This window comes from Neoarius graeffei, chromosome 24, assembly GCF_027579695.1.
Source record: "Neoarius graeffei isolate fNeoGra1 chromosome 24, fNeoGra1.pri, whole genome shotgun sequence".
In the NCBI taxonomy this organism is placed as follows: Eukaryota; Metazoa; Chordata; class Actinopteri; order Siluriformes; family Ariidae; genus Neoarius; species Neoarius graeffei.
This window is the reverse complement of record NC_083592.1, coordinates 51,756,627-51,782,720: the sequence shown is the minus strand read 5'-3', so window position 1 is coordinate 51,782,720 and position 26,094 is coordinate 51,756,627. Positions and strand designations below refer to the sequence as shown.

Sequence of the window (26,094 nt, the reverse complement as noted above, 5' to 3'; positions counted from 1 at the left end):
TGACACATAGACACAGACAACCATTCACACTCACATTCACACCTACGCTCAATTTAGAGTCACCAGTTAACCTAACCTGCATGTCTTTGGACTGGGGGGGAAACCGGAGCACCCGGAGGAAACCCACGCGGACACGGGGAGAACATGCAAACTCCGCACAGAAAGGCCCTCGCCGGCCACGGGGCTCGAACCCGGACCTTCTTGCTGTGAGGCGACAGTGCTAACCACTACACCACCATGCTGCCCCATTTTTTTATTATTTTTATTTTTATTTTTTCCTTGTCTATAATTGTAAAGCGTCCTTGGGTTTCTTGAAAGGCGCTATATAAATGTAACTTATTATTATTATTATTATTATAATGACTCACTGGGTTTAGAGGTTTCGATCTGTCTGTACTCAAGGAGGTTGGACTGACAAAGTATGATCCACCTCTACCATCCAGGAGATTCTGCCTCACGGATATATCCTGACACAGACACAGCTCTTCAGAGGTGTTTCTCAGTACGCTGTAGGACAAACATGATTATACACTCACTGGCCACTTTAATAGGAACTGGTTTTTGATTATAAGATTCCTGTTCTTGGCTGGCAGGAGTGAAACCAAATGTTCAATCAATCAAATCAATGGTCTTTAATTAAATAAGAAATATACATGTCTTATTTTACATCGGGGTGACACGGTGGTCCAGTGGTTAGCACTGTCAACTAACAGCAAGAAGGTTCTGGGTTCGAGCCCAGTGGCCAAGAGGGGCCTTTCTGCGTGGAGTTTGCTTGTTTCATATGTCTGTGAAGGTTCTCAGTCATCATAATCCGTAGGTGTTAAAGAAGGCAACTGGACTTGCTTGAAATTCTTCTCTCATCTGAAAGGCTTCTTCAGTTCTGTCTGACTAGTGAGGAGTTCCAGGTCCTCGAATGGACCCTCCCTAAGGAGAGTCGTTGAGGTCACATGGGTTGTTGACCCTCTCAGTAATCCTGTAGGTGTTAGGGTCCCTGGAGGCCGGGTGTGAACTGTGTTACCAGCCTAGAGGGTCATTAAGGTGATCTGTGGGTCACTGGCTCTCTGCCAGCATGTGAGTCACTGAAGTCAGCGGAGTCCTGGTGTGGATGTGTATTCAGTTTTCTGGGAAGTGTGCCAAGGACTGCATTGTAGGTGGCTGATAAGTGGTGTCTCCGACCACGTCCTCTGCTCAGTGATGGTTGTTCCAGGTTGATGAAGACGGCTTCTTTTACTCCTCTTTCAAACCACCGGCCTTCTCTGGCTAAAATGCGTACACTGCAGTCCTGAAACGAGTGTCCTTTGTTATTGAGATGAATTGGGTTTGCACGTTCTCCCCGTGTCCGCGTGGGTTTCCTCCGGGTGCTCCGGTTTCCCCCACCGTCCAAAGACATGCAGGTTAGGTTAACTGATGACTCTAAATTGACCGTAGGCGTGAATGTCAAGCGATTGGCTGATTAGAGAACTGCATAAAACAAAACAGGAAGTGGATGGGTGAGTGTATCTAATAAAGTGGCTGGCGAGTGCATATCTACATTCAAGATTGTCCATTCAGCCATCCATTATCTGTAGCCGCTTATCCTGTTCTACTATGGGCGAGAGGCGGGGTACACCCTGGACAAGTCGCCAGGTTATCGCAGGGCTGACGCACAGAAACAAACAACCATTCACGCTCACATTCACACCTACGGGGAGAACATGCAAACTCCACACAGAAAGGCCCCCATCAGCTACTGGGCTCAAACTAGGGATGGCGAAAACTAAAAAAAATCTTGACCGACCACCGAGCCTCATTAGCCGGTTAAAGTCGGTTAACCTACGAGTTTAAACAGGGATGCAAACGGCGCGCCTTTTGGCGGATGCCGCCTTTTTCACGGCTGAATCGTGCAGATCCGATTTTTTTTTAGGGGGGGCGTTGGAGTGTCTGAATAATTTCATCAGAGTAAATTCTGTATTAAAATTACTAAATAAGCAAATGCTGTTACATTCCATGAAACATAGGAAGTATAAGGATGAGAAGAAAACAGTAAATCAGAAAGCTGCGCACGTTTTCGCGGAAGCTGTGCAAATGTGCGCAGCTTTCTGATTTACTGTTTTCTTCTCATACTTCCTATGTTTCATGGACTGTAACGGCATTTGCTTATTTAGTAATTTTAATACAGAATTTACTCTGATGAAATTATTCAGACACTCCAACGCCCCCCCTAAAAAAAAAAAATCGTATCTGCACGATTCAGCCGTGAAAAAGGCGGCATCCGCCAAAAGGCGCGCCGTTTGCATCCCTGTTTAAAATTCTAGAATTGGAATTATTAGAATCTACCGCAAGCATCTGCACACTCAGTCCCAGTTGCTGCCCTCCACTCACATTACCTTTTCTACAGCGCGAAACATTTAGTCAAACGCGGCACTGATGTTGAGGGGTTTGTATTGGAGCGGAGGACGAATGGCTCCAGCTTAGAGACAGTTTCAGTTGGCCATGATGGCGTTGAAAATAAAGTCAAGTGCTAGAAGAAGTACATAACATTCAGTGATGGGAATAACGGCGTTAAAATAAAGGCTGTTATAACGCCGGGTAATCTAATTAATTAGCTACAATCATTATAACGCCGTTACCAATATCAACACGCCATTACTGCATGGTATTGAAGTTGCTCTGAAGCCGTCACCGACTTGGCTCACAGACGTAAAAGCTGCGTTTGTCACTCCCCCTCCAGACACCGCTGTCATTTCATTCTCTCCCCTTCCCTCCAAAAGTCGGCATCTGCGCCTTTAGTTTGTGTGGAGAGATGTGATCTGCAATAACATGCATTGTTGGCTACAGACCGAAACATACTTTCAGAATGCACTGGCCAAGGCAGGACTAAACTCGATGTGCCTTCTAATAATAATTTAAAAAAAAACAAAACAGAATAGTAATTTGTAAGCTAAAAAGCCTGTGTCTACACTTTTCTTTCGCCGAGTGGCAGCTGTCTTCAACTGGGGCGGGAGGGCGGGACATGACTGAATGGGTGTTTCTGATTTGTCAGCTGTCGTCCTTACACTGCATGGCACGCCCCAAGCGTTTACAACACAGAATTCCAGGTTCTCCGCTCCAAAATCGGCAGCTTCAAAAAGATTGATTTTTTTTTTTTCCACCGACAACCAAAAAAAATTAACCGGTTGACGTTGATTCGGTCAACCACCGGTCATCGGTTAACATCGCTAGCTCAAATCCAGGACCTTCTTGCTGTGAGGCAACTTTGCTAACCACTACACCACCGTGCCACCCACACTCAAGAATGTGTTGTAGGTATATGATTGGATGATGTGATTGATGAAGGTAAGTTATGTATGTATGGCAAGGTAACATAAATGGATGATGGAACGTTACGTTACTGGTCAAGATAACGTTCATTGAGCAGAAAGCAGAATGTGCAAGCAAGATAAGAGCCAAAACAAGTAGCAATCAGAACAGCCAGTACCAGTTTCAAGCATGCCAAACATATCTCTCGATCACACGCAGTGGACTGTATACCGAGCTGTCTTTGGCGTGTGTAGTGAGGATTTAACACTCAAATTGAGCACATCAAAATTCAGACCTCAGACCTTGTCCTTGAGTAATATTTACCTGAGCGAGGCGCAGTGACAGCTTGATGTGTCACGCTGAAATGTATGTTTGGGCTGTAAATACACCCCCTCCTTTTTTATTAATACTATTAATAATTCATTAATAATATCGTCCCTTCCAAGTTTGGTTTCCCAGAGGTTGGCAGTCCAAACACTGGTTGGAGACGGCCTTGAACCGGAGACTGTTCTTCTCAAAGATGGATTTTTTTAATCCACAAAATTATAAACGACACATGAAGTGAGCTGCTGGAGTACCAGTGTACCACACAAGAGCTTTGTCAGCTTATCCTTCAAACCATCAAGCGCAAGCGATCAACAAAACCACTGGTGTTATTTGATTCATTCGACAACTCAATTGTGAATTAAAAGCGTGACAAAATTATTTATACCTCATACACGTTACGATGATTTCATCCCGAATTTACAGTAGTATCGCGTGGCACCATTAAACCAGAACGTCAAGGACGTAGAAGCTCATCTGGCCTGCCATCAAATCAACCATGATGACCAAAACATCAAACGGAACTGAAATGTGATGATGTGAGAGAGGACCAACCTCCATGACTAACTGTTTATGACAGGAAAATCAACAAAGGACTGAATTTTGTTCCCCGAAGGAAGATCAGATCAGATCTACCCAAACATCGATCAGAACTGAATTTGCATGATAAATCAGAGAGGAGATACTAGGAGAAGGCCTAGTTCTTTCGAATAAAACAATCAGAACTGAAATCCACTGAGAACTGACAGAGGGAGGAGACACGATTTAACTGGAAATAAACAAAGTTGTAAACAGAGTTGTAAATTAACTGTTTACAACAAGAAAATCAACAAAACAAAACAACCAAGTTTTGTTCCCCAAAGGAAGATCGACCCAAAGCATTGATCAGAACTGAAATTGGGTGAGAAGTTCAAGAACAATTCTTGTGAAAAGTCCAAAAACTCGTTAAGTTGACCTAATTAGCAGTTCATTAGCAAAATTTGACAATACAATGACCAAGTGTTGTGCAGAAGGTCGAGTTCTTTCAAATGAAACAATCAGAACCGAAATCCATTGAGAACTGAGAGAGGAGATACGATTTAACTGATAATAAACAAAGCTGTAAGCAAATTGTTTACAACAGGAAAATCAGCCAACAAACGACCAAGTTTTGTTCCTCAAGGGAAGATCTACCCAAAACATCGATCAGAATCAGATGAGAAATGAGTAGAGATGAAAGTGGAGCAAAGAAAAAAACCCTGAACTTTTGAAAAGCCTCGGTCACAACCGGCCGTACGTATTCCTACGGCCGGTCTACGTGCAAAAAACGCAAGAAACGCACGGAGGGCGCGCGTGAAACGCACGGAGGGCGCGCGTGTGATGTGCTGATTTTCGAGCCGTAGACTGGCCGCAGAGGTTCTTTGTCATGTCAAACAAACTCTACGGGCGCTTACGTTTTTTTCAGGTTGCAAGACAAACTTACAGCCAACGTGCATCTTTCTCCACGAACAAAAAATAACGCAGCGATTTGGGAAACGCCAAAAATCGCATGGCCAAAAAATCGTACGTCCGGTTGTGACCTAGGCTAAAGTCAAACTAAGATATGGGGGGGGCAACGCCCCCCAAAAATATTTTAATAACATAAACACGCAAAAACGTGCATTCTAGTGCATTTTAGTACTTATTTTCACTAAAACAAGTTATAACTTTTAAGCTTTTTTCTTTCATGTACATTAATGATTAACATGTCAAAAATATCAAATTTAATTCCCCTAGTTAATGAGTAATTTTCAGGACTGCGTTTAGAAAACGCGGCGATATTCCTGGCTACACAGTTCATTACTTTGAAAAAAAATCAGACAGTTGAAGGTAAACTCAGCAAAATCCCAAAACAGTCCTGTTAAAAAGTAAAGGTCTGTTACGCTACGTTCACACTGCAAGGCTTAATGCTCAATTCCGATTTTTTTGTGAAATCCGATTTTTTTGTGAAATCCGATTTTTTTGTGAGGTCGTTCACATTAACAAATATATGCGACTTGTATGTGATCCTCAGTATGAACGAAAAGCGACCTAAAAGTGTTCCGCATGCGCATTGCAGGATACGACGACGTCACACGCAGTGAGCATGGCCAGTGTTTACGGAAGTAAAACCGCCCGGTTGCGGTATGACTCATCCAATCTAGCTTGAATAGCTGTATCCCCCCAAATGGAAATCAGCTCCCTAACCTCTGCGTCCTTCCATTGAGAAGATTCAGAACCTTCACAGCCCGAAGCGTCCCTCGCATTGATGTCATGCGCAGGGGCGCAGATACGTTTTTTGAACTGGGGGGGACAAAGCTGCCAGCAAACGAACCCCAACCCCGATATGCCTGTCAAACTTGTTGTTAGTAACCATAGCAACCAAGCTCGAGCTCGCAACCTGTGCAGTCTGCGCAGCTCAACCAACCGAATATCAGTCTTTGTTTTGTTTTATGTGAGTTGTTGCAACTATGTATACACTGCTGTGCACCTCAATAAACCGAATGGTAATTAGTCTTTTGATTTTTCCGTGAGGTTTGCCTTATGCAAAGAAAGACAGCATAGACGTTTTTTCCTCCCTATAAGTGGGGGGGACCAAACGAGGTGAATTTAAATCTGGGTGGGACGAGTACCACCCTCTATCTGCGCCTGTGGTCATGCGCCATGTTGTTGTAACTTTTTTTGAGAGACCCGCCGCCTACTTCAGCGCAGAATAGTGACGTTTGTGGCTTGTTGATGACGTGTAAGTCGGATGAATGCGACCTGGCGGTTCAGACTGAAGTCGCATATGAAAAGATCGGATAGGAATCGGAATTAGGACCACATATCCAAACGGCCTGGGTCGGATTTGAAAAAATCGGATCTGTGTCGTTCATATTGTCAATAAAAGATCGGATACAGGTCACATATGGGCGAAAAGATCGGATTTGAGTCACTTCAGCCTGCAGTGTGAACGTAGCCTTAGAGTTTCTAAAGCTTTCAGGTTTCAGTGTTGGGGACGTTGAGCCTCGTTTATCAATCTTTTAGTAGAGTTGTGCGTTTGCAGAAGCTAAAGTGAACTAAACATTTCCAATTCAGATTTATGCGAGTTGAAGCCAATTGTTTACATTAGTTCGTATTGTCTGTAAATTTAAACACACCAATGAATACCAAATTCCTCATGTAAATCAGGGGCGTAGCTAGGATTTTTCAGGGGGGGGGGGGGGGGGGGTCACGCACTGACTGGCAGCCTGAGTGCATTATGTAACAAAAAATAATTACCATTGCCGCTTAGAAACCGGCTCTTCCATTATTGCTGTTTCTTCCACGTTTTCTTGATGTTGTGTTCTAGAAACGGCACTAAAACTTAGCTTCGAAACCACAACATGCAACTTTGATGTGAAAAAAATATATATAATAAATTGCTTACCTCTCTTCACGTCAAAAGAAGGAGGAAAGTTTTGCTTGTTTTGACATGGCGAATTATTAACACGAGGAAATACTTGTAATTTGCAACTAAAAAGACTGCAGCTACACTGGCAGCTTGAACATGCTTTCTAGTGCGATTGTGTTGCGCTTGCGCAGAACGGTGTCAGTCCTGCGCGCCTTAGCACGTGCACCTGAAAGCGCGCCTTGGGCGCACGCGCCTAACGAGCTCCGGCACGCGCGCTGTTAACAAAGAACACCTGTCTTTAATCAATGAACTATGTTTGGGCTATTTAAGGACCGCGCCCATGCAAGGACGATGCGAAGTATTACGCTGCGTCTAGGAATCCGAAAAATCCGAAAAATCAATTTCTCCATTTGGAAAACCGGAGATTTTCAAGAGTTTTGTCAAATACCCGGATTTCCGGGTAAATCTGGAAGACTTTCATCACTGAATGAGAGAGGAGATACAATTCTTGCTGTTTAGCAAAAAATTTGACAAAACACTGAACCAAGTTTTGTGCAGAGTGATGAGTTCTTTCAAACAAAACAATCGGAACGGATATCTGTAGAGAACTGACGGAGAATATACGATTTAACTGAATCATGGACGACGGACAGATGACGGACGCCACGCCATGGCAACAGCTCATCGGCCTTATGGACAGACGAGCTAATAAAAATCTAAATGTAAAATAACAGAATGCGCTGGATCAAGTGCTATTTCATAAGCCGGCCAATAATGAAGCCATATTGTTACATGTCTCAGCGCTACTGAAGAACCCATCTTTGACATTTCTATTCTGGCTTGATTCCCTGGACCAGCAGGAATGGCTGAAGTGCCCTTGATCAAGGCACCCAACCCCCAATTGCTTCCCAGGCTGCTCTGAGTAGAAGAAGAAAAAAAAAAAAAAGAGAAACCTTTATTCGTCACATGCACACTTCAAGTACAGTGAAATTCATCCTCTGCATTTAACCCATCTGAAGCAGTGAATACACGCACACACTCAGAGCAGTGGGCAGCCCAGAACGCCCGGGGAGCAGTCAGGGGTTCGGTACCTTGCTCAAGGGCACCTCAGCCCAAGGCCGCCCCACGTCAACCTAACCGCATGTCTTTGGACTGTGGGGGAAACCAGAGCACCCGGAGGAAACCCACGCAGACACAGGAGAACATGCAAACTCCAAACAGAAAGGCCCTCGCCGGCCACGGGGCTCGAACCCGGAACCATCTTGCTGTGAGGCGAGCGTGTTGTACGTCGCTCTGGATAAGAGCGTCTGCTAAATGACAGTAACGTAATGTGTTCACGAAAAACCTGGCAACCTCAGAGTTGCAAAGTTCTTAGATAGGTGTTGATAGGTGATTTTAATTCGACTAGAGGTTGTAACTTGTAACTCGCAACCTGTGACTTGGAAAAGCAAAAGAAAACGGCCCCTCAAGTTGAAATTCCTGCTCATGAACTTGGAGTAGATTACTGAACTGCAAGTTCCTCCATATTCAGGGAACGACATCAAAACAAAACAGGATCAGAAGGAAACAAAGAACAGTGCTGTATCCAGTATACAAGTATTTGCTTTAGATCAGTCAACCTTCAGACATACAGTATGCACTTGTAAAATCTACAACATTAACTTTACAATTCACTGTTTGAGAAGGTAAATATACTGTACATCACTCATGACAGGTATGTGGCTTGCTTGTTGCTCACAAAAGATGAACATCGAGGCGTCCATCCATGTGTCCAAAATCGCTCCCTACTCACTATATAGTAGGACTGTAACGATACACCCAACTCATGATTCGATTCGTATCGCGATTTTTGACCCACGATTCGATACACCCACGATTTTTTTTTTAAATGTTTTTTTAAAGTAGTAAATTTGACTTATTAACATTTACTTACTTACACTAACTATTTAATAAGAAATAATTCAGACCACTGCAGAGAATGAGTAATATGTATGCAAAAATGAACAAATGTATATCCAAAGACTGTTTTATTTCTCAAAATAATACTGTTGAGCCGGAAGCTCTGTTTTTTCGGTTCTGAAAAAGTCATTTTTCCAAATCGTGTAAATCCGTTAAGATTTTTTTTTGGGGGGGGGCTCTCTCACTGTCTCACTCTCATAGGGCCAATGATTTTCTGTGATCGCGGAAAACAGATGGAAATTACGGAATTTTTATGGTGAAACGTTGCTCGCGTGTCAAAATGTAACTGCCGCAGAAGGCTTCCGCCCAAGCAGACATGCCTTCAGTGTTGCCAGATATTGCTAACGTTTTCCACCCCAAAATATGTTCAAAACCAGCCAAAAAGCACCTAAACCCGCCCAATCTGGCAACACTGCATGCCTTTCCGGTCAAGTGATTGTGATTGGCTTGTGGCACACCTAGCCAGCCAATGAGCTGCTTGTTTACAGATTCGCTCCCCGCGTCGCAACCAGAATGGCGACCGCTTAAAAGAAATGAATGCTCTGCCAGTGGCGAGTGTGGACGTTGCGTGACTCGCAGAAGATTGTCGCAGGTCGGCGAAAAAACGACTTACTAATAGATATAAAAAAATAAAAGTAATTTAAGTAAGTTTAAAATGTAATTTAAATAAAAAGTAAAGTATTCATAAATTGAAGTTTGGAAGCGCCTCTGTTTTTGGGCTGAGGAGAAGTTTGAAAGGGTGTACCACGATTCTGCCTTCTTGTATCGCGACACGGATCATGGCTCTGCGTATCGCGATTTCGATACGCATATTGTTACAGCCCTACTATATAGGGCACTATATAGTGAGGATGCCATTTTGTAGTGCTGTCTGAAACCTTAGTGAGGATTATTTACACCCTATATAGTATAGTGCACTCAAAGTATCCCACAATGCATCACGAAAAGTAGTATACAACCGATGGTCACTAACCAAAGCATTATATCCCATCATGCACTGCAGTCGCGCTGAAAAAAATCAAATTAAAAAAGTCTCAAATTTGATTGAATAAAAAGCAGCAGCAAAGAAGAAAAAGTATTCTGCCTTGATTTAAAAGAACTGAAAGATGCAGCTACTTTGTATTGATTAATGTGGGAAATGTGCTCAGTATAATATGGATTTATCACAAAAATACATGCATGTACACTATCGTTCAAAAGTTTGGGGTCACTTTGAAATGTCCTTATTTTTGAAAGAAAAGCACTGTTCTTTTCAATGAAGATCACTTTAAACTAATCAGAAATCCACTCTATACGTTGCTAATGTGGTAAATGACTATTCTAGCTGCAAATGTGTGGTTTTTGGTGCAATATCTCCATAGGTGTATAGAGGCCCATTTCCAGCAACTCTCACTCCAGTGTTCTAATGGTACAATGTGTTTGCTCATTGCCTCAGAAGGCTAATGGATGATTAGAAAACCCTTGTACAATCATGTTAGCACAGCTGAAAACAGTTTAGCTCTTTAGAGAAGCTATAAAACTGACCTTCCTTTGAGCAGATTGAGGCCAAGTTTACATTAGACCGTATCAGCGGATCATCAGATTAACATTTTTAAAAACGATTCGCGTGCACACAGCAACGCCAATACACGGATACGCTAATCACATGACTAATTCGGCACGCAAGTTGAGAAATGTGTCAGTGCGGCTCATCGCTTCCTCCTCAGCGGCTGCGCTCCAAATCACTCCGCCCGGAACAGCGAGTGCCCTCTGGAGGGTGCGCACTCCAGCCCTGCGCAGATCACAGAGCGCGCGAGGTAAGCGCACGAGCAGTGATTCGGGACTGAGCCGCTGTGCGCAAGTCACTTACCACTTGCAAGTGGAAGGATGGCAAGCCTAAAGACAATCATAACTACACAATGGGCAGTATTTGCATCAGTATTTGCAGTATTTTCATACTTTTATACTCTTTAATGAAAGGTGATACAAGGCGGAAGTCCGCACCGTTTTTCAGCAGTTGTGTCACATGACCAATGCCAGCGAATCAGGAAGGTGGATGTCACAGTGACGTTGTCCAATGACGACGCCAGCTAGAGCTCAGCACAGCGTATCCGCGTATTCTCAATGTTTACACAGCACCGGACCAGACACGATCTGGATTGAATACGTGGACCCTGGTGGATTCCCGTTTCCCGGCGTTTTAATGTAAACGGACAGTGCATCCGCGAAGAAAACGAGACAGATACGGTCTAATGTAAACTTGGCCTGAGTTTCTGGAGCATCACATTTGTGGGGTCGATTAAATGCTCAAAATGGCCAGAAAAATGTCTTGACTATATTTTCTATTCATTTTACAACTTATGGTGGTAAATAAAAGTGAGACTTTTCATGGAAAACACAAAATTGTCTGGGTGACCCCAAACTTTTGAACGGTAGTGTATTTATTATTTTGAAAACCCACCAGCCGGGTGATCTGGCACGTTTTAATTGTGCGACAGTAATGACGTAAATACCAGCGCGACGGACGAGTGTCCGAAAACTTTTTCTTTTCATTTTACCAATGAGCTCATTCACTATATAGTCCTCTATATAGTAATCCCCTATATAGGGAGTAGGGAATAGTGAACAAGTGAGCGATTTCAGACACAGGGCATGTTTTTTTCGTCCATTTTGTATCTCAAATGCCTGGAGGTCAAAAATGACATCATTCCAACTTCAGTGCCAACTTGAAGTTCTACTTCCGAAGTCAAATGTAAGAGAATACTCTGGATGCAGAGCCCGGAAAATCAATTTAGGCTCGTGCATAACCTGATTCTGCATACGTGTAACTTTTTCCATGTATAAATAATATTAGTATAAATACAGAGGTGATTTTAGAAAATCGCGTGTGCTGATTGGTCGAGAAATTCAGAGTATTTCTCAATCATCTCAAGCGACTCGGCAAAATGGCGGCCGATCGCTTTGTCACCGTAAGTGAGGAAGAATTACAAATGATGAAAGAAAATGCTGTTCCTAAAAGCGCTAAAGATGCTATGAAGTTTGGTCTAAAACTATTGAAAGGTAAGAAGGGATTGTGATTTATTCTATCGATTTCAAAACAAAATATCGGCGTAGATAAGTGACACAAGTCTGCGCTTGCCTTTATTACAATGAAGTTTGAAATATCAGGACTCTACATTAACTTTTGAAACCACTTGTCCTGTCGGGCAAGTTGAAAGGAAATTTACTTGTCCGAATGTGAAGTTGACTTGTCCGAAGAAAAATTTGAGAAAAAAAAAAAACAAACTATTTGTAATAAACTAATTTCACCAGAATTACTTTAACACAATCTATTCACTGCAGAAAAAAATTGGACTCCATCAATCATTAATTTATTTATGAGAAATTGAAAACCAGAGAATTAAAATTATACAGTATATTTTCATTTTTAAATTATTAACTTTGAATATATATCCTCCACTGATTAATTGTTGTTGTCTAATTATTCATTGTGGCTCCTGTATGGTATTTAATGGTTGCGATGAAAGTTGCGGTGTTTTTTAGGTTTTTGCTGCGATTACATTGCGGGAGGAAGTGAAAGTTGCGAGAAATTGTTGCGATTTTCTCTTTTTGTGATTAAAATTGAGTGATATGTTAAATATTAAGTTATTACTGAAAAACTATTGATTAAAAAAACAAAGACACTGAGAAATGGTCCTATAAACAACTTTACCAATATAAAAGATTACCAGGACTACAAAAATGCAGAAAAATAGGCTTTACTTATCCAAATGCACCTGTTGGTTCAAAAGTTAAAGTGCAGAGAACCTCACAGCACAACATGAAGTTACCTTAAAATATAATATAAATGCCTCAGCTTTCATGTAAGAAAAAAACTATTAATACTAGTACTGTGTGCAGGCAGTCTCTCCTGAAGACTAAATTAAACAATAATTATAAACTAATAAAATAAATGGCTCAGGCTTCATAGAAGAAAAAAAAACAATTTGAACAGAATCTCACAGTATGACGCTGAAGCTGCCTAAACAATGGAAAATAAAATACCATTTTGGCAAAAATGTTGGCATCCATTAATTTCTTGTATCAAGTAAAAAAATAATGTAAAGTGCACACAGTCCTTCACTGTAAACATAACATACTTTCAGTAACAGAATTTAAGCCTACATAAACACTGACTCGCACATGCAGTGTTGCCAGATACTGCTGACGTTTTCCAGCACAAAATATGTTCAAAACCCACCAAAATGCACTTGAAACCGCCCAATCTGGCAACACTGCGCACATGCTGCTTCTCTTGAACGTATACACGGAAGTAAGGCGGAAGGTAGTTTGTCGACGTCACCTCAAGACGACGCCAACGATTGGTCAAATTTGCGGGAAAGTTGCGGCGATTGGATATAATTGCAACACCGCCCTGAATTTGCGGGGATTGGTTGAATTTGCGTTGATGTTGCAAATCGCAACATCGCGAAATCCTGGAAGATCTGCTAAACGACCGTTTACTTTTCAGCTCAAATACACAAAGCGGTACTGGCCGGTTTCACAAGCAGAATACTGCGCATGCGCACATCGCTCTTTCCGAAGAGAAACATCCGGCGAGTCATCAAAACAATATGTCGAGTGAGATGCTTCAGAAATCATGTGAATAAACTGATAAATTTGATATGTAGCCTGAATATCGGCGTATTTTGGCACTTGTCCAATCGGACAAGTAACTGAGACGATGAACTTGTCCAACATAAAGAATCACTTTTCCAGGACAAGCGGACAACCGTTAATGTCGAGCCCTGAATATTTGTTTTTATATGAGTTTTTTTTTTCCTTTTTCTTTTTTTTAATAAATCACTTGCGTATTTAGACTAAAATAATTATCCGCCTCAGGCTCAGTGAATATCGGTGAATAATACCCTCTACTTCATCTCAGTTATTATTCACATCGCCTTCTGCAAATAATTGTTAATTATTCTATCCACATTCACTGGATATGAGCAATCGCGTACTCTGATTGGCTACTCTACTACTAGGATATCAGCTCATATACCATGAGTAGAGAAAAACAAAATGGTGGAGCGCATTAAGTCAGATATATCACTTTATCAAGTATTTAAAAAGCTAAAAGAATACAGTTTTTCCCCCCAATATCTCCTGTTCCACACTCCAGCCCAGTCGGTGGCGGTAATGCACCTTTAAGTTGGTTTGCCAACCAACAAAAAAAATGCTAAAGAAGAAGAAAATGGCAGCACGTGTTGAACTAACCGAGGATGAAATAAAAACTACTTGAAAACAAAACCCCAAAAAATACAAAAAGAAGCAAGGAAATATGGAATAAAAGTATTTAAATGGTAAGAACTTATCTTTTTTATTATTTTTCAAGAATTATTATTATTATCGCATTTTTTCACAAATTGCTCCCGTCATTTCACCGGTTTGTTTACATCAGGGGTGGGCAGTTATTTTTTCCATGGGGCCACATGAGAAACAGAAAATTTTGTGGAGGGCCGGACCAAAAGGCTGAACTAAATTCTGCATAATATTAATTGTATTTCTTTATATAAAGCAGTAAATAACATTGTTTTTACAAGCTGCTAAGACTGGTAAGAGTATGGGGGAAAAAACGAGGTTGCCTTCCAAAAAATGTCATTTATTCAATCAAATTTCCCAAAACAATGGTTAACAAAATGTGAACGTTTGTACCATTTTTTTTTTCAGTCACATTCAGCCCAAAACACAATAAAGACATCACAATATTGTCTTTCTACTCCAAATATCAAACAGGATACATCATATTATAATAATGATGCCCACATTTGTAGTCTAATCACCTCATTTGGTGTTTTTTATTTGTTCAGTGAGAGAAATCTCGTCTCTGTTGGTCTTTAACGAGTGCATCAGAGTCAGGTTGAATGTCTGAGGTGGAGATGCGAAGCACAGCTGACAGATGATCATCAGTCGATTCGGTGTAGGAATCAGATCTACAGATCGGCTCGGGCTCCGGCGCCTGCTGGTGACGTCACACTATGTGATTGGCTGGACCGTTTGAAGGATGACGTACAAGTTTGTGGTTGGTCTGGACAAATTACGGAAGTAGTTATCGCAGGATTAGGTTTCGTGGGATTTCATGTCATGTTCATGTCGCGCGCGTTGCGTTTTTGTTGAACACAACTTCAAAATAAAAGCAATGCACATTCAGTCCATACATGAGGTAAAATTAGAAAATACGTTTATTTTGTAATTTCTAATTAACCTTACGCGGGCCGGTCAGAATGAACCAACGGGCCGGATGCGGCCCGCGGGCCGGAAAATGCCCAGGTCTGGTTTACATTCTAAGCGGACGTTTTGTATAAAAGTTTTTATTTATCGGATTTGCAAAAAATTTAAATGAAAATGCTCCGTTTCTCAAAATCCAGTGAATGTGGATGGAATAAAACAGTTATTCCACTCGATCTCGTCGTACATGGATTACAGACAATTCGGTGCTACGCGCCTCGTCAGCTCATGTACGACTCGAGTTCATGGAATAACTGTGAAATCTAACTCTTGGATGAAATGAAATAAAATCACTTACTCCATTTCTTTTGTCTCGGCCTCCTCCTTCGTGAGATCTTCCTCCACGCTGTAGTCCAACACGGCTCCTACTCCGAAGGCTCTGTTCTTCTGAATCAGGGGTTTGATGGACTGATGGTCCTCTCCTGCTACAAACTGACCGTAGAATGTCATTTTCATCAACTTCTCAAACAGCGTCTGGCCCAGCAGCTTTTTACTCAGGTCCATTATCTGCAGAAGGGGAATCATGGGACATTTAAGGAAGGTAGTTGGTTAGAGATGGCTCAGTTTTGTAAAATGGAAGCTCACTATATTGGGAGTTTTACAGACGAATTGGTCTTAAATGTTTTAATACACAAACTCTCGATAGAGATGAAATAGACAATTTATCTATAAAGCCCACACCGTTTTCAGAGCACCACCTGGACAGCCAGCAGTTCAGCGACCATAACCTGCTGTAAGCTACATCGCCAAGCCACACTGGGATGGGGCCAGAGCATACTACAGCATCGGACATCGCCTTCGCTAATTTAAACACCTCTACAAAGTTGCTCTTAGTAACCTCAGACTGACGAAGGCGTATATCATTAGCTCCTGCATGGATAACTTCTCCCTCCCCCCCCAATCTGTCCCTCTGAGTTACATGTTGGTCCTGGGATTGAGATGCTGGCCTCTTCTGCCCCTCGGACCTGCTTGATCCATCCTGGTGCCCTGTGTCTGGTCGGAGTTTTATCGCATCGCTCCTGTGAAGGACGGCCCTGTGTGGACAGTTGAGGGTTACACCTGGAGGACGCTCTGGACTCTTACAGTAATGCTTTTATGGCTGAGGACTACAGTTGTCTTGCTAACTTTAGGACTGCAGTTGTCATGAACAGTTTTGCACTCAAGTTTCCATCAATGAAGAGTTTATAACATCAACGAAACTGACTTCATGTTAAAACTGTTAATATTATAGTCATGCTGTCTGTTGTTGCCCAGATGAGGATGGGTTCCCTTTTGAGTCTGGTTCCTCTCGAGGTTTCTTCCTCATGTCGTCTGAGGGAGTTTTTCCTTGCCACCGTCGCCACAGGCTTGCTCATTGGGGATAGATTAGGGATAAAATTAGCTCATGTTTTAAGTCGTTCAAATTCTGTAAAGCTGCTTTGAGACAATGTTTATTGTTAAAAGCACTATACAAATAAACTTGACTTGACAATTTAAAATCACACGATCCTTACAAACATATTGCCATAGAATCATTCAAGAAGCATCTAAATTGCTTATTTTGCAGTATATGTCAGCTGTCCGTGTTCCCATAGGCAATTTCGCATATACAGTACTGTGCAAAAGTTTTGGCACCCTGTGTTGTTGTTTTTTTCATACAAACTTTGTCATCGGTTTCTATTTTATGACTTCTACATTTGAGTCAAAACATTACAGAAACATTTGAGAGTTCCAAACATTCATTGTTGGTTTTTTTAGCACAAAATTAAATGTTACAGAAAAAATTAAGTTTGTAACATGTGTGAGCAGCATATTCCATAAGAGAGCACTTTTCAGATTAAAAAAGAAAACATAATGAAGGCTGCTGGGTTTTGGTGCGAAATGAAGAAGCGAGTGTGACAGTCAAAGTGTCTAGAAGAACTGTGGCTGGTTCTGGAAGATGCTCAGTAAAACCTACAGCTCATTTCCGCATAAAACTGCACTCACTGTACCTCTAATCCAAGTCACGCGCAAGTCATGGCTTCAAATTCAAATTGCGAAGCAGCAGGTGCGAAAACAATGGACACTGTTGTCACGAACCTGCACACAGGCAGCCCCGGGCATAGGGTCATCACTCCCTGCTGGAACGAAGCAGCAGCAGAGTTCGGCAGCCCCCCGGGTGTCTGAGCAGCCCTGTTTAGGATTCACTCTGCTCACTTCCATGGAGGAAGGGGCTAGAAAAGGTGCCCCAGACACAACGTGCTTCACATCACCTTGGCCAACACACCGTGGCTGGTGCGGATCACGCTCCACGGTCGAAATACAACAAAAAGATAGTGAAGGTACTCAACCTTGGCATGTAGAACATTGACATGTGGGCGTACCTTCAAAGACCGGACTGGTCTCATCAGTCACCTCCGGACCCACAACTACCACCCACCAAGCTGAAGCAAAGGTCATCTTCGACCCCAAAAGACGAACATCATTCCCAAGAATATTTTCTGAACACCTCTCCAGGCTTTCGTCTAAACCGGGGAACAGGGGCGCTGCGCCCTCTTACTCTCGGAGCGCGCCCCCTTACTGAAATGCCGATTGAACCCCAAGTCACACTAAGGCCATGCACTTATATGCTACTGCACAACATGCAATCTTTCTCAAAACGATCTTTTCTCCGTGAAAACATCCCAGCAACACCACGTGACAATGTGCCTGATCATCAAATACGTTATAATTACTCCAAAAATATTCCAATCATAGTAGATACACCGCCAGGCGGTGCAAAAACAATCTGAATTGGCGTTTTTCAGACTGAGGCGCCATGTTGTTTAGTTGTTTACTTGTCGCGGCTGCTCTCGCGAGATTTGACATGGGTTACATACAAGGTCAGCTGACTTGTAGAGCGAGAGTTCTCGAGACTGAATGACCTTTCACCCACCGGCGCGGGAGCTTTTGAGAGAAGCAGTTCGCGAGTTGTTTTTGTTGACACTTGGGCATTTAAAGATGTCATCCCACGGCACGAAACGGAAGAAAGCCAAAGACTGTCCGGGGCAGAAGAAGATTACTTCTTTCTTTTTCAATGTTGACAGACAATTTGTTACAATTTCCCTCTCAGACAGCCTCAGAATGTCCCATTGGAGCCTCAATTTTTCAAAGGCTTCGCACGGGGGGGCGGACAACCGGCACCATCCCCCTCGCTTCGCTCCCTCGCCATGGTGAGCGCCCTCATACTAAATTTTTCTAGAAAAAACCCTGCCTCTCCATAAAATTCTTTCCAGCTCCACTGGAAATTCTTCAAACTTCCTGTCAGTCATCGATGGACCAAAAAAAAAAAAAAATCCTTCATTCTTTTTAGCATCAGTTCTTTTGGAGGCAGCACAAGTTCTATAGAAAGACAGATTTCCCGCTGGCGCTCATCATTGACGATTATAATCCATCAGTGATGGAGAGAAAATTACGAGCAGTCATCAAGGTGACGAATATATTTGTCATCTTTACCATAAGTCATCTTTTATAGAGGTTTTCGACCCACGTGACCGTTGCCATGTCAACAAGTAGCCGGCGCCATTTGGACGGTCAGAAATACGGCGACTACCGGTAGCGATACACTGTTGATCATGACGAAGTCTCATTGTCGAGTATTTTATCCGGCCTAGATGACGCGAGTAAGAAGCGATATCACCAGAAAATCAATGATGCTAGTGTACGTGATCCGTACACGTTACCAGGCTATCTTTTTCTGGCTTTGCAGCGCGGGTGATCTTCCTGACCTGCAGTCAGGCGTGTGGGAAATACCAGGGAAAAAACATAAAAGAAAAAGGAGCGAGATGCAGAAAACACCTTCACTATCCAGCGACGTAGGGCATTTACAGGGCGAGCAGAGGGAGAGGTATTTGCAAAAATTGAGGTTAGCAGGCTTAGAGAACGACGTTTACCTGCTTCCACCAGGATTGTTCACTGACGTACGGAAGTACACGAAGCCCTCGTCTTTACCTGACTTCGGCCCACATGATCTGTATACCTATGTCGTTAAAAACCCATCGCCATACACAGGTATTGATCTGAAAGCGTATAAGAGTTTGGATACCTACAAATATTTTGTGTCAGGCTGGGTAACATGCCTACATCAGCGGGTCGTCCCTGGAGCCGGTGGTCGCCATCTTATTACAGGTAAGGTTTGTTCACATTTTCATTTACTTTCGGTCCTCAGGATAAACAAAATGTTATTAAATGTCATTGAAATAACTTCTTAGTCTGTTGAGACATGGCCCGTTTTATAAATTTGCTGTTACCAGGCAATGACCAAGAACTGTATTATTAGGGTCGGTGTCTGTGTTGTAGCACTAGCAGCTAGCTGTTAGCACTAGCTAATGTCAACAACATCATAGCTGGTACGTTACTGTAGCAATGTTTACGTTCAGTCATTTGGATGACTGTTAAAACCTTTCAGTCTCAAGTTTTTCCTTTACTGGATTTACTAGTTTACTGAGCTAGCGCGCTTGGGCAGGCTGGGAGCGAGCGCGCTAGCTCGGGCAGGCTGGGAGCGAGCGCGCTAGCTCAGTAAACTAGTAAATCCAGTAAAGGAAAAACTTGAGACTGAAAGGTTTTAACAGTCATCCAAATGACTGAACGTAAACATTGCTACAGTAACATACTAGCTACTGTTGTTGACATTAGCTAGCTTGACCTTCAAAATGGTGGACACCGGGGCGTCACGTCACCTGTGAAGTCACGTCGAAATCCTCTATAGAAGAAATCCCCCCGTCTGCTGAAATCCAACCCCAGTGAAGAGACATCAGGAAGCCAGAGTGTAAACAACGAGCGTGTGCTTGTGAATAATAAAAATAAAATCAACTACACGTAATGACCACATGAGCGCCAAGCTTTTGACCAATCGCAGCACGTCTTAATCAGCCTGGTGTGTTAGTGTAATTCTCTCCACGTGAACCGAACAATGGCACAGTCTAAGCTGATGAAGGTTTTTTTGGCTTCTTCAAGCACTGAAGATGATTAAAGGGCCGAAACATCCACGGAGGGAGGCAGGCTCAGAGCCCCGACCATCCCCAAGCACGTCACACAGTGTCAGTAATACAGGGGTTGGTGTAATGTTTAAAAAAAAAAAAAATTTGCCAAAGTGAAAGTGCCGTCAGCCAGCAAGCAACAGAAGGGCTTTGTTTCAGGGGGCGTGGTGTGTCGAGTCCCCGTGGTAAACGTATGATGAAAAGCGTCGTGTCATTCTGTGTTCAGTTCATAAATCGACAGCAAATTCAGATTCCTTCACTGTTGGTTGGTCCAAGATTCTTCTCGATTCAATTGTAAATCAAGTTTTGTGTTGAAGTAAAAGGAAAAGGGTGTCCTAATACTGCTTTTGAATAATTCCCTGCTAAAATGTCTTTCAGTAAGCTCAAACTAAAGAGGTTTATTTTAGCTTGATGGTGCACAAGCTGCCCAAAATCAAGTCTTTCTTATCAGAGGCCGGAGTGGAGCCTACATTTTATATGTAATGGAGAGAACTAGCTGTATCTGGACAAATATTTGAATTGTGCCAGTTTGGTTGATATAAGCCTGGATTAAAGGAACAGTCCACCGTACTTCCATAATGAAATATGCTCTTATCTGAATTGAGACGAGCTGCTCCGTACCTCTCTGAGCTTTGCGCGACCTCCCAGTCAGTCAGACGCGCTGTCACTCCTGTTAGCAATGTAGCTAGGCTCAGTATGGCCAATGGTATTTTTTGGGGCTGTAGTTAGATGCGACCAAACTCTTCCGCGTTTTTCCTGTTTACATAGGTTTATATGACCAGTGACATGAAACAAGTTCAGTTACACAAATTGAAACGTAGCGATTTTCTATGCTATGGAAAGTCCGCACTATAATGACAGGCGTACTAACACCTTCTGCGCGCTTCGGCAGCGCATTGATACTGAGCTCCGTCATATAAACCTATGTAAACAGGAAAAACGTGGAAGAGTTTGGTCGCATCTAACTACAGCCCCAAAAAATACCATTGGCCATGCTGAGCCTAGCTACATTGCTAACAGGAGTGACAGCGCGTCTGACTGACTGGGAGGTCGCGCAAAGCTCGGAGAGGTACGGAGCAGCTCGTCTCAATTCAGATAAGAGCATATTTCATTATGAAAGTACGGTGGACTGTTCCTTTAAATCCACTTTGATAAGTCAATGACAAAGAAAAAAAATGCAGACTAAGTGAAGAAAAAGTGAAGAATATTTCTTTGACTTGATTTTTCAAGGAAAAAAAGTGGAGAATATTTTTCAGAACCCAGGTGGAACCCTGGAAAGAGCAGGAAAAATATCTTTGGGTCGTGCTTTATATTTTGCACTTTTCTGTCCTGGGCTCATGCGCTTTTTAAAGGAGAACTGAAGTCATTTTTAAACTTGCTTTATTTCTTAATTAACGTGTTATTCAGTTACGTTTTCGGTTTTAGTAACCTTATATCGTGACTCGTATTGGCAACTAATTGCAATTAAATATTATACTTATCGGCCTATTCGGTGTTTAGCCGTGTTGAATTTAGTTCGTTTGGTCCACGGCAGGGGCGGCACGGTGGTGTAGTGGTTAGCGCTGTCGCCTCACAGCAAGAAGGTCCGGGTTCGAGCCCTGTGGCCGGCGAGGGCCTTTCTGTGCGGAGTTTGCATGTTCTCCCCGTGTCCGCGTGGGTTTCCTCCGGGTGCTCCGGTTTCCCCCACAGTCCAAAGACATGCAGGTTAGGTTAACTGGTGACTCTAAATTGACCGTAGGTGTGAATGTGAGTGTGAATGGTTGTCTGTGTCTATGTGTCAGCCCTGTGATGCCCTGGCGACTTGTCCAGGGTGTACCCCGCCTTTCGCCTGTAGTCAGCTGGGATAGGATCCAGCTTGCCTGTGACCCTGTAGAACAGGATAAAGCGGCTAGAGATAATGAGATGAGATGGTCCACGGCAGGCGTCGCTTATCCGCGCAATCTTCACGAGACTTGTGCGAGACTTCGAAACTTGAAGCATCAGCCAGGTGTCAGTGCCGCCATTTTGAAAACTCTTTTCCAAACGAAGTATTGCACAAAAACGAGTTTAAATGACAATTACTGTCTACTTTTTTCAAACTTTCCTGATTGCTATCAAAGAGGACGCGCGCATCTTTTGACAACGTTGGCGGATGTTGGTCACTTTGATTTCTGCTGTACATTTTACTTCCATCCTACGATGTCTCGCACAGGTCTCAACGAATCTCGTTTACGGCCATCGCTTTGACATACGGACTGATATATTACAGAGCATATTTCAAACACTCATAACTTGCTATAGCAGTGACAACATAGCTCTCAAAAATGCATTCCAATATTTAATAAAATGAGAGAGAATTTTGATAAAAAAAATTTGCCTTCAGTTCTCCTTTAAAAAATGAAAGTTCATAACAAATAGATCTTTTCTTGATAAACTTTAAGAAAATTCATACTTCCTCCATTTGCTTCTCTTTCCTTTATCTTTCAGCGGTCTGTAAAAAGAGAGCTCTGATTTCTTGTTAAATCTATTTGTACAGTAAATCACACAACAGCTCTTTCCCATTTTCAATCTGTTTTTTGTGCATTTTGCAGTATTAGAGCTGTGTTACTTCCACCTACGATGAAGTCATGTGCATTCCCACGATTGTACATTATTGCGCCCTCTGCTCCCTAAACAATTTGCCTTCAGTTCTCCTTTAATGTAATGAGATGCTTTAATCACATCTGTTCTAATGGGATCAGGGCACTCCGTCCAATGAGCCTTTCATCCAATAGTTGAGACCTTTCGTCCAAAGCCTTTATCATACGCACCATCAATTATTTTATATGTGTGACAAAATCAAGATATAAACAAACCATAATTCATTTAAGGGAGTGCATTACACAGGTTTATGACTGCGTCTCCCCGTAATAAATGGAAACAATAAGACAGAGTCATCTATATCTATATCCCCCACCCTATATACCAAGTTTCAAGATATTATTTGTCACATTTTTCAAGTTCTGCTGCAGGAAACCAACCCGACCTCTTTACACTGACCTCAGCAGCCCATGGCATAAACCCACCGGACCTCTGGTCCAGGTGAGCTAAAAATTAACATTTCTCACATTTCTTAGTATCAAAAGGCACATATACATTACTTAATCAACACATATACCAACTTTCAAGACCAAACCACTCATAGTTTTCAAGTTCTGCTCTGGAAACAAAACCTACCCCGAAGACTAACCTGAGAGACTAAGTCTGAAATTGTTTCCATGGAAACATGAAAAATTAAAATTTCTCAAATTTCTTAGTATGAAAAGGCACGTCATGTTGATCAGTCCTGCACACCGGCTTGGAGGAATTTTAGCCCATTCCTCCGTACAGAACATCTTCAACTCTGGGATGTTGGTGGGTTTCCTCACATGAACTGCTCACTTCAGGTCCTTCCACAACATTTCGATTGGATTAAAGTCAGGACTTTGACTTGGCCATTCCAAAACATTAACTTTATTCTTCTTTAACCATTCTTTGGTAGAACGACTTGTGTGCTTAGGGTCGTTGTCTTGCTGCATGACCCACCTTCTCTTGAGATTCAGTTCATGGACAGATGTCCTGACATTTTCCTTTAGAATTCATTGGTATAATTCAGAATTCATTGTTCCATCAATGATGGCAAGTCGTCCTGGCCCAGATCCAGCAAAACAGGCCCAAACCATGATACTACCACCACCATGTTTCACAGATGGGATAAGGTTCTTATGTTGGAATGCAGTGTTTTCCTTTCTCCAAACATAACACTTCTCATTTAAACCAAAAAGTTCTATTTGGGTCTCATCCGTCCACAAAACATTTTTCCAATAGCCTTCTGGCTTGTCCACGTGATCTTTAGCAAACTACAGATGAGCAGCAATGTTCTTTTTGGAGAGTAGTGGCTTTCTCCTTGCCAACCCTGCCATGCACACCATTGTTGTTCAGTGTTCTCCTGATGGTGGACTCATGAACATTAACATTAGCCAATGTGAGAGAGGCCTTCAGTTGCTTAGAAGTTACCCTGGGGTCCTTTGTAACCTCACCGACTATTACACGCCTTACTCTTGGAGTGATCTTTGTTGGTCGACCACTCCTGGGGAGGGTAACAATGGTCTTGAATTTCCTCCATTTGTACACAATCTGTCTGACTGTGGATTGGTGGAGTCCAAACTCTTTAGAGATGGTTTTGTAACCTTTTCCAGCCTGATGAGCATCAACAACACTTTTTTTGAGGTCCTCAGAAATCTCCTTTGTTCGTGCCAATGATACACTTCCACAAACATGTGTTGTGAAGATCAGACTTTGATAGTTCCCTGTTCTTTAAATAAAACAGGGTGCCCACTCACACCTGATTGTCATCCCATTGATTGAAAACACCTGACTCTAATTTCACCTTCAAATTTACTGCTAATCCTAGAGGTTCACATACTTTTGCCACTCACAGATATGTAATATCGGATCATTTTCCTCAATAAATAAATGACCAAGTATAATATTTTTGTCTCATTTGTTTAACTGGGTTCTCTTTATCTACTTTTAGGACTTGTGTGAAAATCTGATGATGTTTTAGGTCATATTTATGCAGAAATATAGAAAATTCTAAAGGGTGCACAAACTTTCAAGCACCACTGTATCACTGTCCGTGTTCATCAGGGTCGTGTGTGTGTGTGTGTGTGTGTTTTCATAGTACACCAGCCAGCTTTGTGTGGTAATTCAACACACTGAGGTCACATAACACTCCTAGTCCTAAATGAAGAGCTACCTGGAACTGATTCAAAAGCAGAGTCTCCGTAAAGTCCAAGATTTCCTAACACAAACACACAGGAGTGGAAAAGACAGAAGCGCAGCAACTCCTGTGTTTTTTGTCAAGCTGTAAACCAGTGCAATCAGGAACGAGTGTAAAAGGAGTGCACACCTTTTCACCTGGAGCATGGCAACGGTCGCAAAGTCATTTGGGAACATAATTATTTAACCTTGGCTTGAATGTGTTCATGTTTGCACGATTAGCTCATATCATATCAACATGCTGATAAAAACTATTCTTATGCCTGATTTTTTTTTTTTTGCTACCTTGTTAAATAAGGTTTTTTTTTTTTTTGCTGTTGATGTAAAGCTGCAAACCCTTACACAATAAATGTTTTATATATACACACTACCGTTCAAAAGTTTGGGGTCACTTTGAAATGTCCTTATTTTTGAAAGAAAAGCACTGTTCTTTTCAATGAAGATCACTTTAAACTAATCAGAAATCCACTCTATACATTGCTAATGTGGTAAATGACTATTCTAGCTGCAAATGTCTGGTTTTTGGTGCAATATCTCCATAGGTGTATAGAGGCCCATTTCCAGCAACTCTCACTCCAGTGTTCTAATGGTACAATGTGTTTGCTCATTCCCTCAGAAGGCTAATGGATGATTAGAAAACCCTTGTACAATCATGTTAGCACAGCTGAAAACAGTTGAGCTCTTTAGAGAAGCTATAAAACTGACCTTCCTTTGAGGAGATTGAGTTTCTGGAGCATCACATTCAGGGTTTTTTCTAGAAAAATTTAGTATGAGGGCGCTCACCATGGCGAGGGAGCGAAGCGGGGGGGAGATGGTGCCGGTTGTCCCCCCCGCCGTGCAAAGCCTTTGAAAAATGCTCCAATGGGACATTCTGAGGCTATCTGAGAGGGAAATTGTAACAAATTGTTTGTCAACATTGAAAAAGAAAGAAGTAATCTTCTTCTGCCCCGGACAGTCTTTGGCTTTCTTCCGTTTCGTGCCGCGGGATGCCATGTTTAAATGCCCAAGTGTCAACAAAAACAACTCGTGAACTACTTCTGTCAAAAGCTCCCGCGCCGGTGGGTGAAAGGTCATTCAGTCTCGAGAAATCTCACTCTACAAGTCAGCTGACCTTGTATGTAACCCATGTCAAATCTCGCGAGAGCAGCCGCGACAAGTAAA

At 42.3% G+C, this 26,094-nt stretch overlaps 1 protein-coding gene across 1 annotated transcript in view; it reads right to left on the bottom strand.

Annotated features, from left to right (window-relative positions):
• Positions 1 to 26,094, bottom strand: part of prodhb (proline dehydrogenase (oxidase) 1b) — a 139,002-nt gene that overhangs the window by 96,692 nt on the left and 16,216 nt on the right. Inside the window, exon 2 of the mRNA XM_060907456.1 lies at positions 15,477 to 15,685. Within this exon, the coding sequence (XP_060763439.1) occupies positions 15,477 to 15,685 (209 nt within the window). The remainder of the gene's footprint in view (positions 1 to 15,476; positions 15,686 to 26,094) is intronic.